Genomic DNA, 15,239 nt, shown 5'->3' with positions numbered 1-15,239 from the left:
TGAAAAGGAAAAATTGGAGCTTACATACTGTACATCACCTTCACAGGAAAATGCTTCACAGCACACTGCGGTGCTTCCCTGGTCCATTTTTAGTCAGTGCTTTGGCCTTTGGAAACTTTGAAACTTTCAGCATCCCCCTTCTCTTTTTCAGCCAGGCTATAGGAGGTGTTACGTGCTCCAAAGAAAAAGAGAAATAACTCAAAAGCATCTATTTCTGGTTGTACTCCTCCCTTGCGCTTAAGCTGCATCTCCTGCTGTCTCTTATCCTCTCTTCTGTTCTTTACGTTTGAAACATCTTCTTCCTCTCTTTTATAAACTCCCACACTGATTCTCTTCTAAAGGTTCCCAACGGTCTGCTGTGGACTTGTGAGAGCTTGTTGACAGCAGCAGACCTCAGTCCTTTGGAGGAAGCCGGGTGTGCTGCCGTGTTGCTGCACTGCTGAGAGGTTCAGAGGAACTCTACATAATTACTCCCTTGTCTAATTAGTGAGAGTGTTGTGTACTCGCCGTACACAGGGCTGACGGGACAGTCAGCCATACACTGCCTCTAAACAAGATATGCAGAAAGAGAGGTGTATGTGTGCTTGTGTTTTTGAGTGTGTCCATATGGGTGTTAATGAGAGAGTGTGCACAAGGTTGGAGTTCGAGCATCAAGATGATAGGAACCGAGAGGAGCTGTCTAATCCTCTTGATGTGGCGTCCGGGCCTAATTGGGATATTTACCCGGTAATTAGCAGGTGAGAGAGACACTGGGAATGTAATTGGGAATCTCAGTGACGAGACACATTATCCAGACAGCCGGCTCCTGGGCTCCATCCCTCCTACAGCCCATTAACTGCACCCCGAGACTGAGGAAGAGACAGAGGAGGCCGCCAAGGAGAGGGAGGAGAGGAGAATGGTGCTGCAAGGAGAGACTAACACGAAAGCACTGAAGTACAAAAATAAAAATAAGAGGACTATATTTCAGCTTCCAGCAAAGTGACACAGTGTCATTTCAAAAGATAAAAATGCATTTATCATTCCCTCTATTACAGCTTCATAGATAGTCTATTAATCTCTGTCGGTTGGATCATTGTCTTCGCATCTGTCCATCAGTGGCACTGAATAGGCAATATCTTTGAAGACATACCCATGGGGAGGCTTCGCAGTGCAGCCTTCAGATGGTGTAAAGTCTGGATACGTTCCACTGCAGAGTTTTCAACTCAGACGAATGAAAGATTTCACCCTTGTGAATCTCTGTTTCAAATAAGACCGTGGACTGCTACTATAGAACACAACACAGCCTCAGCTTTGCTTTTTTTCCTGTTCCTCTGGGAGTCACAGTCTGAAGCTGTTGCTGTAGACTTGAGAAACAGAAAGCTTTTTTGCAGATGAATAACCGCGCACTGTTTTCTCTCCTGTTCCTGTCTTTTACAGAAAGTCTCCCAGTATACCATCATAGTGCAGGCCACGGATATGGAGGGTAACCTGAACTTTGGCCTCTCCAACACAGCCACTGCCATCATTACTGTCAAGGACATCAACGACAACCCTCCCATGCTGACCTCAAGAACTGTGAGTTGCTTCAAATAAGGACAGCAGGGGAAAGAGTGTCGAGGTTCAGAGATGGAGGTGGAAATGATGAGTTTTTAGGAGCTTGGAGAGATGCAGGCAGTGAAAAAGAGTGGGATAGATGGTGTAAGGAAATGACTGCAACAGAGATTTAAACAAGGACAGTGAATGAGGGTTATGAAGTGCAAAGGGTAATTACACATTTTTTTGCAGAGGATGCACACACTAACACACACAGAGAAAGGAGTAATCCATATCATCGACTTTCATCAGCAAGAAAACCAGAGCCAGCAAATTGTTAATGATTGTTGTCATGATAGTGATATTTAGAATGATGATTACATTATAGGAGGTCATTTTGGAGAGCAGGTTCAAATTAAAACTCCTAATTAATGATCTTTATGTGCTATGTACAAACTACATGTGCTGCAAGCCAGCCAAGAAAAGTGGAAATGTAGTGTTTTGCACTTCATCTTAACCCTTGCTTAATGGATGGAAAGCTGTGCTTGAAGCATTATTTTCTCTTGGCAGCTGGAAAGTAGCAGGAAAAAAATCCAGGCTATTATTTGCATGGCTTTAAATGAAATTTTCTCAGATCCGCATTTTTATTTGATGTGAGGCAGAGACATATGTTTGTTTAGAGGAGTAAAGATGGTCAGAAGTGGAGTGAGCGTGCCCGCATTCTAATTTCATGTTATGATGAAAAAGTCAGTTTGCCTTAAGCTGTCAGAATAATTCAGTATGTGTGCTCTCCTATCAGCAGTGATGAGAGCACAGGCCTGTTGGGTAGATAAGGTGCTTAGCTCTGCAGCTGTAGGCTGTAACAGCTGAGGCGGAATCCGCAGCACACTATAGGCTCTACTCTTTGAGGTAGCAGCAGAGGGGTTAGCATTAGCATTTGCCCTGGGGGCTATTAAGACTCTATGATGATGAGTTAGCGCTGGCGGTAAGCATGTGTCAGCCATAGAGCTCATCAGAGAGCTGCTACATCACACACAACAGGAAATGTACAAAGAGAGGGCAGACGAAGAAGAAAAAAAGACACAAAGGAGATGACGAGCAAAAAGAGAACAAAGAAGGAAATGGGGGTTGACGGCTGGACCACCTTGAAAAGTCCAAGAACTAAAAAAAGAAGTAAGGAAAAAGAGTTGAGAGAAGGACCTGGGATGCAAGGAAGAAAAGGGAATGTTAGGTCGTGTTAGATATTTTCTACAGCAGCAGATAAAACTTTTTAAACATGCCTTGCTGTAAATCAGACTTATTTGATTTAGCATCACTTCTGATTTAAGATTCTCTGCTAATGCTGGTGTATTGATGGTTGTGGCCAATAATAAATTCATATTCTCTAACTGTATCCCACCATGTTTTAGTGCTTTTCCATCATCCCCACAGTGGGAAGTTAATACTATCAAGGATATTGATGATAAACTTTATTGGAGTATTCAGAGCCGAGGAGAGCAGAGCACTTTTACCCATTTCCTTCATAAATCAACCACTTTAGTGGTGGGATAACATTAAAGCCATTTTGTTGAGAATACAGGCCATTATGCAAATATTTAGTGTTTGGAGTAAATCCCATAGATCTTTCAGCGTGTCCCAGAAATATAAAGTTTGGGGAATTTGTCTTTAATGTTGATGATTAATATTTCATCATGCCTATCAGAAGCTGCCCTATTTTTCAAGGCGGCAGAAGGGTGGAGTGTGGGTACAGATATGAAGGCTCTGGGTGCTTATTCAGAGCTGTATACATGCTGTAAATAATTTCTCTAATGCAGAGAGGTATGATTAAATAAAGTGTGTTTTATTGTTGATGCAATCAGCATATTGGGGATTTTTAATTATTTGTGGATTACAATTCTGCGATCCAGAGACTTTTTTTTAGTTGCAGTGCTCCCTCTCTTTAGTAACAGCCCAGCGTTCCTATGATAAAGTCCTCTGTCACTTCTCTTCGCTTTTCTCTCACCTCACCTTCTGTAGTTTTTACCCACTGCCAAAATAGCAACAGAAGGATGAAGGTGTGGGCAAAAGGTGTTTTGTCAAGTTCTGTTTGAAAGCCAAGTACAGTCAGTGCCAGTCACAATCAAAGAGCCTCAACCCTCCTCTCTGTAAGTCCAGCAGTTTGGGACGAAATCCAAATCGGGGGAATCTGAGCCTCTGATAAAGGAAACCTCTGTGCACAACTACACAGTTTATAGGCTGTTACTCCAAAAACATGCACTAACCCTAACCCTCACACATGAGTAGTTACTTTTTAAAAAAAAAGTTATGCATAAAAATTACTTAAAGAGTAACTAAACCCTCAGTCCACTTTTCAGATAAAAATCCATGTATATGGGGATGTAGTAGTAATGTTAATTAGTTAAGGCCCAAATCTTGAAGTTTTAGCATAGAGGATTTGTATTCTACTTTTTGTGTTGAAAATGTTAAAACCATGTCCTGCAACTAAATTTGAATATCATTCTACTAGTTGATCTGCCTTCTGTCTTAAGTGCTAATACTGCCAACTTTTTCCACAACTTCATTAGTAGCAGCCTACAGCTGTATTTTGCACCACCGCCATTAAGAAACGTCACTGTGACACTCAAGGATTGTAGGTAATGTAGTGCTGTTGCCTGAGATCCTAAATAAACCACTTTAAAAAAAAAAAAAAAAAAGTTGATAATAAACTAGCTTGTGTCTTCTTCATAGTCATGTATATGTTTGACTATTTAAATAATCTTTTCTTTAAATAAATAAAATAAAATAGAAATAATATTTATGGCATTATGGCTAATAACCAGATCTGAAAAGCAGCAGTCTGAATGATGTTTTGACTGATAACGGACAGTAGGAAGGAGAGAGTGGGCTCATCTTATCACCCCTCCAACCCAGCCCTTTTCAATGACTTTCTTAAGGCATTTTTTTTAATTCCAGGGTCAGATGCATCTCAACTGAAACTCTGGGGTTTAGTTATTCTGGATTTACTCACAAGTAAAAGTAGTCATTTACACTTAGACTTCCATTACTTCTGCTTTACCCTGCACCATTACCTAAGATGTACTACCAATTAAATGTCAATTGAAATATAAAGTATAACCTTGCATCACAACAAATCAAGGAAATATTAAGAAGTGGTTCTCATCTGGTTTAGGACTGAATTTATTTATTTAATGAAAATGGGGCATTTGGACTTGAGATGGGACAAAAGATGTGATGGAACAAAGAGATAGAGTAATTTCTTTCCAAATGTAAGCCCATCATTGTTTCTTTCAGGCACACGTGACCCACTAAAAATGGCTTTGTGACCCACTTTTTTGGTCCAAACCTGAAGATTTAGTGTTCACCCTTTACAGTCACATTTTTGTCTGGTAATGCAACAAATTTAAAATGTCCACACGGCCAGTGTAACCAGGGTTGTCCACACGTTTGACTCACCACAGGTATTAATCAGGACATGATAGACAGAAAAAGAACAGGAGTTTAAATACATGATAGGTGTCATGTGACACATCACCAACAACTTTAAAAAAAGCAGATAAAAAACACATAAAATCAAAAACACATTCTAATAGTACCACAAAAGGAAACTGTCATGTATGTTCGCATTTAGAGTGAGGCTGCATGGGTACCTACAGTATTTCTGTAGTGTGATCAATACTAATAAATTGCTCAGAGTTTGTCCTGCACATAATTGCTGTCATAGCATGTCTCTTTTTTCAGTACATATCAATGTTTTTTTTGTGGTGACTGCTCTCAGTAGTTTTAAAATATATTTTTTATTGATGTAAATCATTTTGTGGTACAGTAAGAATTTTTTTGGCATTTTGATGTCTGCTGCTGTGATTTTTTTTTTTTTTTTTAATGTTTTCTGATTCACTGTGGCCTTTGTCAGGTGACATATCACATGACACCTGTTCTCGATCTGTCTATTATTTCCTGATGAAGACTAATGGTGAATCAAAATGCATAGACATCCCTGGTTAATAAAGGAGTTTTATCAGATCAGGGTGCCTCAGATTTTTAGTTCTACTATGGAGTATATTTGCAAATAAACTGGGAAGTCACACTTTTATTTATTTTTTTGCTGTCCACCCATCTTGAAAAGCACCTGATCCTGGTGACATTTGGCTGACATTTTTGATCCCTGTAGCATTCACTCTCATCTCTATGTAAATTCAAATTGATATTCATATCTCCAAGCCTCTTTCCTTTTCTCCCTCTATGGTTGATCCTCATCTTGCTCCTCCTACAATAAACTTCCTCTTTAATTTTGTCTTTGAAAGTTAACTTAAATGTGACTTAAATATTTCTTAAAGTTCAAATTCTGTTTTCTTGAAAATCTTCATGAACCCCAAACATTGCCTTCTTTGCTTAACTTTGATACGATTAATGAATTTCAATACTTCAGTTGCAAGCTCAGAGCAAATTTCAAGTACTTCATTGCAGTCTAAATCATAGATGACAGAATTTCTTTTTCAGTCAATGAAATGTGCTTACTTCAAACTTTCTGAATCCCCAGTAGTTGCTATTAAAACAGGCTTTCACAGTTTATAGAGTAAACTGTCTAAAACATATTTTCTTAGCGATTGAACTGATGATGAAGAGTTTTATGTGGAGGGAATTTTAAAAATGGCCATATCATGTAGGATTGCCCATCAGTGTTAGAAATGTTGATTAGCAGAGCTGTGGATGCTTGATGTAGCCCCTCCAACTCCCCTAGCCCATAAAAAGATAATGAGAGTAGAAGTCTTAAACTGGTGTATTGATAATATGAGCTTTAGTGGACCCTTCAAAACCTTCCATCAGATCTGGTTAACTCTTGCCCTCAGCTGTTACTCTTTGCTGGGATAGGAGACGCTCAAGGGCCCTTCAGAGCTCAAGGAGCCATCTCTGAAGTTTTATTTTATTGGATTGGCATTGGGGAGTCCTTGAACCAAACCACAGTAATAAACCACTCAAGCACACACACACACACACACACACACACACACAAACACACACTTGCTCTGACACAAACATACGACAGCCTGCCTGCTTATCCAAAGCAAGCAGTGCATCAGGACCACCCGGACTTGTCTGTTGTCTTAAGAATGTCATTGAGTCTCTGAACAGCTCTCCTGACGCAGCCTCCTAATCTGCCCGCTGCTGTCGGCTGTTTGCTGGGTGATGTGATGGTTGCCAGGCAGGGTATTATGGTCTGTTGGAGTGTTTGGTCTGGGGCTTTGCTCTTTGATATCCTACACTCATATAAGCAGCTCAGTGGCTCTTGCACGCTTGTTACCCATGGTGACACGGTGACTGTATGACGCTACATGCCTGTTGCCTCCAGATGAGATGAAGACGCGCCAACAAGCACGCTGTCAGACCTCACGTGGTCGGTGAAGAGAAGGTGGGTTGTGCGTGTAGGCGGGGCTGTAGTAGACTTGTGTTTTACAGGGAAGTGGCGTAGACCTTGCTGTTTTTCGGGCTTTATCCCCTGAGCCTGCACAGCTTTGATCAATCCCCACCATAACAGACACATGACAGACAGCGGCTCACTCCTCATCAGCCTTATCAGGACAAAGCACATGTGTTTGTACAGCAGGGGGACAAGTAAAAGCCACTCAAACAGCTGTTTTAACTCTCCCCAATGCTGGCAGCTTTCTCCGTATCCGTTCCTTCCTCTGGCTTTTAAAAAGAATGAAATATCATCCCTCATCAAGCATGGGTACCCACAAAAGGCAGGAAACACTGAAAGTGGAACAACGCTCATGTGTGCATGTGCTTACCGGTGTGTAACTGTGATAACTGTTTGCTACTCAGTTGTGCTTTAAAAGAGATCACTAACCCCTTAAAAATCCACCAGCAGGTTGGCAGAATTATTTTTTAACTATTCAGTTATTTACTAAATGACTGATTTTAAGTTCACCACATGCCATACACCAGAAAACTGTGATTCTCAGGATTCTGACAATGTTAACCATTCCAGGATTAAACCAGAAGCCACAATTTATGCATTTGTTAGACTACAAACAAACGAAAAACAATAATAAAAGTGAAAAAACTATACTCTTCTGATCAAAATATTCAAAAACAGTCCTGCAGCATCAGAAAAAGTCCACACAGTCTAAATACAGGGGAATAGTTAGTCCTAAAACATGATTACATCCATAAAGATCCATGGACTGTCATTCTCAACAGCCCACTTATTTGCAATAGTAATGTATTTTTCCAGGCAATTATTAGTATAGCTACATAGCAAAATGGCTGCCAACCTGTGACCTTTATATTTACAACTCATTTGACTAATTGGGACCTTCTTTACTCTGTCTAGAGTCTACAGTGACCAACAGGGGCCTGAGTTTTAAGGACGGGCCTGCTTCTGTCAGCAGCCCCAGCCATATAAGAACTGGCATGCTCCCAATAACATGAAAACAGAAAAATTTGTGAAAAAAAAAAGAATCTAATAATGTAGATATGAGTGCAGGAAGATATGTCAAACTAAGTTAAACTCATATTTATATTTCTCAATCGTAACACTTTTTTATTGAGATCAATATTTTTGCACAAAGTTGCAATAATGCATTATAATTCATTTATTACCATATTTCTGTGCCAGTAATACTCATAGGCTGTTTCCAAAATCACTCCCTATTCACTATAAAGTGCACTATAAAGTGAATACGCCATTTTGTATTGGTGTCTGAATTCTGAATGAGTATTGTTATTCACTATATAGTGCACTCATTCTATCCCACAATGCATTGTGAAAAGTAGTGAACAACCGATGCTCACTAGCCCAGCAATATTTACCATCATGCATAGCGGTTGCTGCACTCAAACATGCAAACAATTGAGAAAAGCACAGGAACACACATAAAAACTTTATTTAATACTTTTTTGTTTGTTGGTTTTAACCAAATCTGTAAGAAAATATTAAGGATTTAAAATGGAGTAACTCTGAGGATTACAAGACCTGAGACCATCATCTTTATGCAAAAATAAGTTACATTACACACAAAATATGAACACTATTACGCCAAGAAAGACACAAGCTTTTTTATCTGTTAGTTTTTTTTATTGGGGGGGATACATCACATTTAGTATCAGTTTTCAGTGAAATTCTACCGTTAATTTCGATCCTCAGCCGTTGTCATCAAAATCTACAAGCTGTTGTTGCTTACCATTTCAATTGTGAGACAGGGATGACATCATGGTTCGCAGCAGGAGTGGTGTCCAAATCATTTTTGTGTTTTGCAGTTGAGCCCACTATATAGTCCACTATATGCTGCTCACCATATAGTTGATAGGGAGTAGGGAATGAGTGAGTGGTTTCGGACAGAGTCATAGTGATTCTAAAATATGGATAGGATTCCTTCAAGTTTTACCTTTCCAAAGAGCCAAAGATGATGCCCGTATGCTGAAGCATTTAGGAGTAGCAACCTTTTTATTGAAGGTAAATGACCATGGTTAACAAGGGTCCTTTTTGGGGTTTCCACTTTGAAAATGCCTGAACTTTTCCTCAGAAATAGAGGTGTAAAATACATATTTTCTGTTCTATTGTTGAACCTGAAGTAGGTAAGGCTTCATACTTTGTCCCAGTTGAGTTTTCCAGCTAATACCTCCCAGCTACAGGCCTCTGTTTTACAAGGACAATTGAGATAGGGAAAAAAAAAAGGTTTTTTTTTTTTTTTTTTTTTTTTGTTATACATGCACCCTCTGAGACTGACGATTGTTATATTAAAAAGTTAAAGAGCTTTGGAACCATTAATCTTAGCCACTTCGTTTTTTTCCTTTTGAAAGCCCTCAGTTTTGCTTTTTCATTGACACTATGCTTTCGTAGCCCTTTGGATGCTTTTCTAGCAAGCCTGAAATTTGGGTGACTTTCCAGGGATGACTTTAAAGATCAAATCTGCAACAATGAAACTGAATGTATTTTTTTCTATTTTTAATCCGTTTTTTTATAGTTTCTGCAGCTAGCTGCTAATGCTGTCTGCCATGTTGTCTGTTTTGTATACCACAGTGCATTGTGACAGGGCTGTTACAACCAATGGCAGGCTGTTCCGTGCTATTTTTTCACTTTTTGGTCCCCAGGAGATTGGAGAACAAGTTTGTGCAAAAAATAGTCGTAGTCATTATTACTTACTGTGTGTCACACATGAATATCTTTGAGTTTTACTTTCCATTTAGTTTCTTTTGTCTTTAAATTCCTATAACTTTTAAAAACTCAAGTGACATTACTACCATGGTTGAAATGGTTATAAACAGCTTAGGGCTCAGAAGGTTAATACCAGTATGGACTACAGTAAGTCTGACAGTTTGGGAAGAAAGTGTTAGTGTCAGTGTTGTCTTTCAAAAGACACCTTTAATGTGCTTGTTCTCAAAATGGTTTTCACACAGTATTCAGTTTATTTTGGGTATGCCTGGATCGCCATTATTGACTAATTTTACCCAGATTTCCAAGGTGTTTGTGTAAGGTGTAAGTGTATGACACAAATTTGCCACTTTCAGACAACCCAGTGTGTCCTTAGCGACCTTAGCTACACTCAAAGCATAAAGACATTCAGAAGCTGACATTTGACTCTACTATTTGCAGTTTTCTGGTGAGGTCCCAGAGAACCGGGTGGATGTTGTGGTGGCTAATCTGACGGTGATAGATGCAGACCAGCCCCACTCGCCTAACTGGAATGCGGTCTACAGGATCATCAGCGGGGACCCATCCGGCCACTTCACCATTCGCACAGACCCAGTTAGCAATGACGGCATGGTCACTGTAGTGAAGGTAAGACTATCAGAACATGCTCCGTCTCTGCTTCTATAGAGGTCAGAGTGGAAGACAAAGTGTCTATTATTTCTCTGTACTGTCTGTCAGATCCCCTCTGGACTTCAGCACAAGCAATAATAATAGACTAGAGAGTTAAATGGGGACAGGCTGGGGTCTTTGCCTTTCAGATGCCCCTTTGTGTCCACATGAGGGATTGGAGGCCGCTGCGCCCTTCAGGAGCAGCTCATACGCTCACACACAGACTTTAGCACAATGGCTGGCTAGACCACTGTAGCAAATTAGGTATTGATTTCTCAATTACAAAGGCAACGGTTTTTATACACTCATAATGTTCTGGCTGCTGTGGTAAACGGCAGCAACAACAAAGCCATGCCTTGTAACAACCTGCTATGTTAGTGTTAGAGTTTGTGTGAAGGATTTTACAGAAAAATAAGAAACACTGACAACAGATTTGGCTTATATGTGGATTTGTTTCCCGTTCCGTTCGTTGAATGCCCTGTTTGGTTTTCACACCAGAGTGGCTCACTGTAAATGTCCGTATCATGTTGCATGTGTTTTATGGAAATAACTTGTTTGTTTTTCGTGACCCTGAGGATCCAGGGGCACTCTCCTTGTGTGTCTGCCTCCTGAAAACCACACCTCATGTTCTACAATAATGTTTAAAAAGTAGCAATAACATCTCGATGTAATTCCCACAGCACCCTGAGCAATGAGCATTGGCATTTTGCTTCTCTTCATTATCTCTAGATGACTGCTTTTTATAATCCATTCCTCGCTCTTCCCTGATGTAAAATTCAGCAGGCAGCCCGGTAGCCGTAAGCTTCCATGGAGACCCATGGGAGGTTATCAGGAAATCATAAATGAGAGACAGGACACCCTCTGGGAGAGAATAACAAGAAAAACAAGAAATAGACTGTCTCAAGTAAACAGAGGGGCCTCTGCTCGCTCTGGAGAAAGGGAGGCAGAATGGCCGCATCAGAAAAGCTCTGATAGGTGAAGTCAAGAAGTCATAACAAGGTAATAAATCGGGATTTCTTATTTTTTACCGAGGCAAGGCGGATCAAATTGACACCCAGGTATGCTTGAGTCTCCCACAGGGGACCTGCGCTTCCCTGTAAACAAGGGCTGAGGTCTTAACCAGAACATGTAACACATTTACACACCTCTCCAGGGAGTTTATGAATCACATTCTCATTTAGTCGCGCAGTAATAAAGCTCATAGACAAACAAGCACGCTTGGAAACACACAAACAGAGCCACTTGGTTTCAACGAGTCATTAAGATATGTAAATCACAGCTTATGATAAACAAGGAAGATGACAAGGGAGGTAGAGAGGAGGGAAGACAGATTTTCGAGGATCGAGAGCTTTAGACAGCAGAGAGCATAGATCTCAGGGCGTGAGGCAGAGGTAGGTTGGAGTTTGAGACCGGCGGAACAAATTAAGTAAAAGGAAAGGAGAGGAACGAGTGAAGCGATGCAGGGGAGATGTAAGATGGGATGGCTCATGGGCAAAAGATGGAAGCCGTGTTATTGACCTCTCACCCCTCTGGCTCCCCTCAGGGTGTGTGTGTCTGAGTGTGTATATGTGTTTTAGTTAGCCTACAGCTATACTCTAGACCTCCCTGTGCTCAGAATACCACTGGCTGTAGATCAAAGGGCCTTGAGCGTGGTTTGCCTGTAAATTTGTTCCCAGTGCAACATGGGGTCACACACGAATACACATCCATGTGCTTACATTTACTCAGTACAGGAGAAATGCATCCGCTCCACTGCCCTCGTCAACAAAGCTGCCTGATTAAAACTACATTCTTGAAACAACAGGGCTGTGTTGGCAAACTGGCCACTCATAACAATGCACTGAGGTGCTCAGAGTTATTAACATCACCATCAAACACCACAGACACCAGACTTGTGACGGTAATCATCATCCACCCACTGAGAGATGTGGCAGCAGAACCTGCAAGCAGCGTATTTGTTCTGCTCTTTATTTCCTCGCCGGTTGTTGTTGTCATTTGAACCTGATCGTGTAGTCTTCATTAGGGGAGCACACAACTGTCACTCTGGTTTAGGCTCAGCCGGCAAAACCCCCTGTAGAGTACACACATAAACACACAAATACACACGCTCACTCAAGAGGCAGTGTCATGACAGCCCCTATGAATAGACTAAGCCCTGCTGTGTATGAGTCTTTATGTGTGTTGGTGAGTTGTTTGGATAGAATATGGGTACCATTCATCAGGGGACCACTTGACACGGCATCTGTTCATTTATTGTGTCCTTTATCATCAACAAGGTTCAGCGTTTTACTCCCCAGGCTAAAAGAGAAATGTTGACAGGGGTTGTAACACTTTAATGAGCATAATATTTACAGTACAGCCCCTGTGCTTGAACACTTGACATGGTTCGCTCATAAAAGGCAAGGATGATAATAATGCCTCTAACAGCAGTAATAATCTCTGACCGTACAGGATGAGAGAAAATGTTATTTCTCTGTTTTGTTTGCCTCTAAAATCATACTAAAACTGTGGTTTAAAAACAAATGTATTAAATGTTTTAGATTAAGAATATTTACCTTTTCCTTGCAAAAATTAAGAGACGATTGTGTGTACTAAAAAATGGCAAAATTACTACACAGTGAAACGTTTTTTGTTCGGCCTCGGCAGTGGTTGTTCTGAGGTTATTTCTCATGATATTGCCTGTAACTGTTTGAAACATAAACATTCGATTTCATATGTTTGCGGTATCTTGATACAAGATGTTAAACTGACTAATTAGAACAGAAATAAACACTTGTTCTTCATAACGTGTTAAATTAGAACATTTTCTAACCTTGCAAAGCCAATGGAATGACCAGATTCAAAGTCTGTCATCAGGCAGATCCCTCTTACAAAGTTTCAATCTCAAGCGAGAGTCTGAGAATGGAGGAGCCAATTAGTGTCAGCTCAGGAGAGCTATTAGCTATGGCCATGGTGCACTGTAAAACTGAACAGTTAAAGTTTATTGAAAAAAATGTGTTTTGTTAACTTAAAAATTAAAAACAGCTATTTCTGCTCTGTTTTTATAAGATAATGTAACACATTTTTAGTCTAAAGTAAACAGTAATCAACCACTTTAAGTATATTTTGTCACTGTACTTAGATTATTTGGCAATCATCCCTTAATCTGCAGAGTTTTCCCAGAATGCATGTGGGAATTAGACACTGTTGCACCATGAGTGAAGTTACTAAGTTAGACAAGTCACTTGTGGGGAACAACCACAATACACAATGGATGGCACACTGAATATGATGGAAGAGGACTTCCTGGTTGAGTTTGCACTTTTTTATTACCTTCACTTGTTGCCACTTAAATTGGCCTACTTTGATTGTCAAGTATTTTCAAGATAAATCCATGTGAAAGAAAACAGGGAAAATTGTAGTGGGTGAGGAACATGTAGCTTTATGAACAATTTTCCATATTGTAATAAGTTGGATTTACAGTACAAGTCTTTTAAAGTACAAGTAAAACATTTATTAAACAAGAGTGAAGAATTGCACTGAAAGTTTTTCTTGGTGAAAAATTTCTGCTCTTCTTCCATCTGGTTTTAACATGAGTTTAATTCACCAACTGGTTCCACTGGTGGTGAACAATGATAGCACCAGGACTGTACATGTCCACTATGTCTTTCTGCTTTGATCGGCCCATAATGAATGTGACAGGCAGAATGTATGTCCAGTCACCCCCCAGAACACAGAGTATTGGCAGTCGCTATGAGGTTTTATACATGAAACCATCTATCTGGGTGTGCAGGTTGTTGGATTTCATGATCATCAAATTATCTATGTCTTTTTATGCAATATAAAGACTCAGACAACTACTCAATTATGTTCAAACAAATTAAGTTTATTCTGACTCTCTTCTCACTCTCTGTCTTTAATTTCCTTCCATCTTACAGCCAGTAGACTTTGAGATGAATCGCGCCTTCATGCTGACAGTGGTGGTATCCAACCAGGCTCACCTAGCCAGTGGCATCCAGTCTTCACTCCAGTCCACAGCTGGGGTCACCATATCTGTCCAGGATGTCAACGAGCCTCCTTACTTCCCAACAAACCCCAAGCACATCCGCTTTGAGGAGGGCGTCCCCGCTGGCACCAGCCTGACGACCTTCTCAGCCTCAGATCCAGACCGACTACAGATGCAGCAGACAATCAGGTACAGAGTAAATACAATACATCAGGCTACTGAATGAGTCCCCATAAAGGGCAAATTCTGACATTTCAACAGCATGGCCTTAGTTTAATTTGCCTCCAGTGGAAAATCATTTCAGATCTGATAAGATAAGTTCAATTTGTCTCCAGACCTGAGAAAGTAATGTCTGTTGAAAGTCTTGCTCTCTATACATTGTAAGTAAAAGCCTGGCAGAAATCCCTCTATACATTTAAAGGGGACTAAAAAGCCTCTTGGATAGGTTACATATCAGTAGTGAGGGGTCAAAGTCCAACAAGGGTACTATATTTTGGCATCACCCATCTCTCAAGTCTTACTGTGCGAAGTTTATGAGCCAGTGAAGAACTCTGGGTAGGGAGGGTAAGGTTAATAGGGAGCAATAGCCTCTAGGGTAATAAGACGTGTGTGCTTTCTGCAGGTTGCATGAGCACATACATTCGGGTAGGTACACATACACAGACTCATAGCAGAAAAGAGAGACAGAGAGAGAGGGAGAGAGCAGAATAGAGCAAGGGAGGGGGAGAATAAAGAGAACAGCTGGCTCGAGCCCAAATGCCTGACACAGCATTATGTCCACCTGCAGTGTTTTTTTCTACACTAAGCCTCTCTGGATCTTAAATGTAAACCAACCTTTAAATGACCAGCAGGCCTTTCCTCAAAGCTGCTGTCAACTTGATGGTAGCAGTGACTGCATTACAGCATTTCAAACTGAGGTAAAGGTGATCTGTTACTTTTATT

The 15,239-nt window shown here is 40.5% G+C and overlaps 1 protein-coding gene across 3 annotated transcripts in view; it reads left to right on the top strand.

Annotated features, from left to right (window-relative positions):
• LOC121517208 (cadherin-4-like) overlaps positions 1–15,239 on the top strand; it is a 353,586-nt gene that overhangs the window by 309,332 nt on the left and 29,015 nt on the right. For all 3 annotated transcript variants that reach the window (XM_041798801.1, XM_041798800.1, XM_041798799.1), the window contains 3 exons: positions 1,417–1,554; positions 10,106–10,291; positions 14,230–14,486. In XM_041798801.1, coding sequence (XP_041654735.1) covers positions 1,417–1,554; positions 10,106–10,291; positions 14,230–14,486 — 581 coding nt within the window. The remainder of the gene's footprint in view (positions 1–1,416; positions 1,555–10,105; positions 10,292–14,229; positions 14,487–15,239) is intronic.

The sequence above is a fragment of the Cheilinus undulatus genome, linkage group 11 (assembly GCF_018320785.1).
Source record: "Cheilinus undulatus linkage group 11, ASM1832078v1, whole genome shotgun sequence".
NCBI lineage: Eukaryota > Metazoa > Chordata > Actinopteri > Labriformes > Labridae > Cheilinus > Cheilinus undulatus.
Note: the sequence above shows the minus strand (reverse complement) of the source record. Positions and strands in the feature narration are given on the sequence as shown.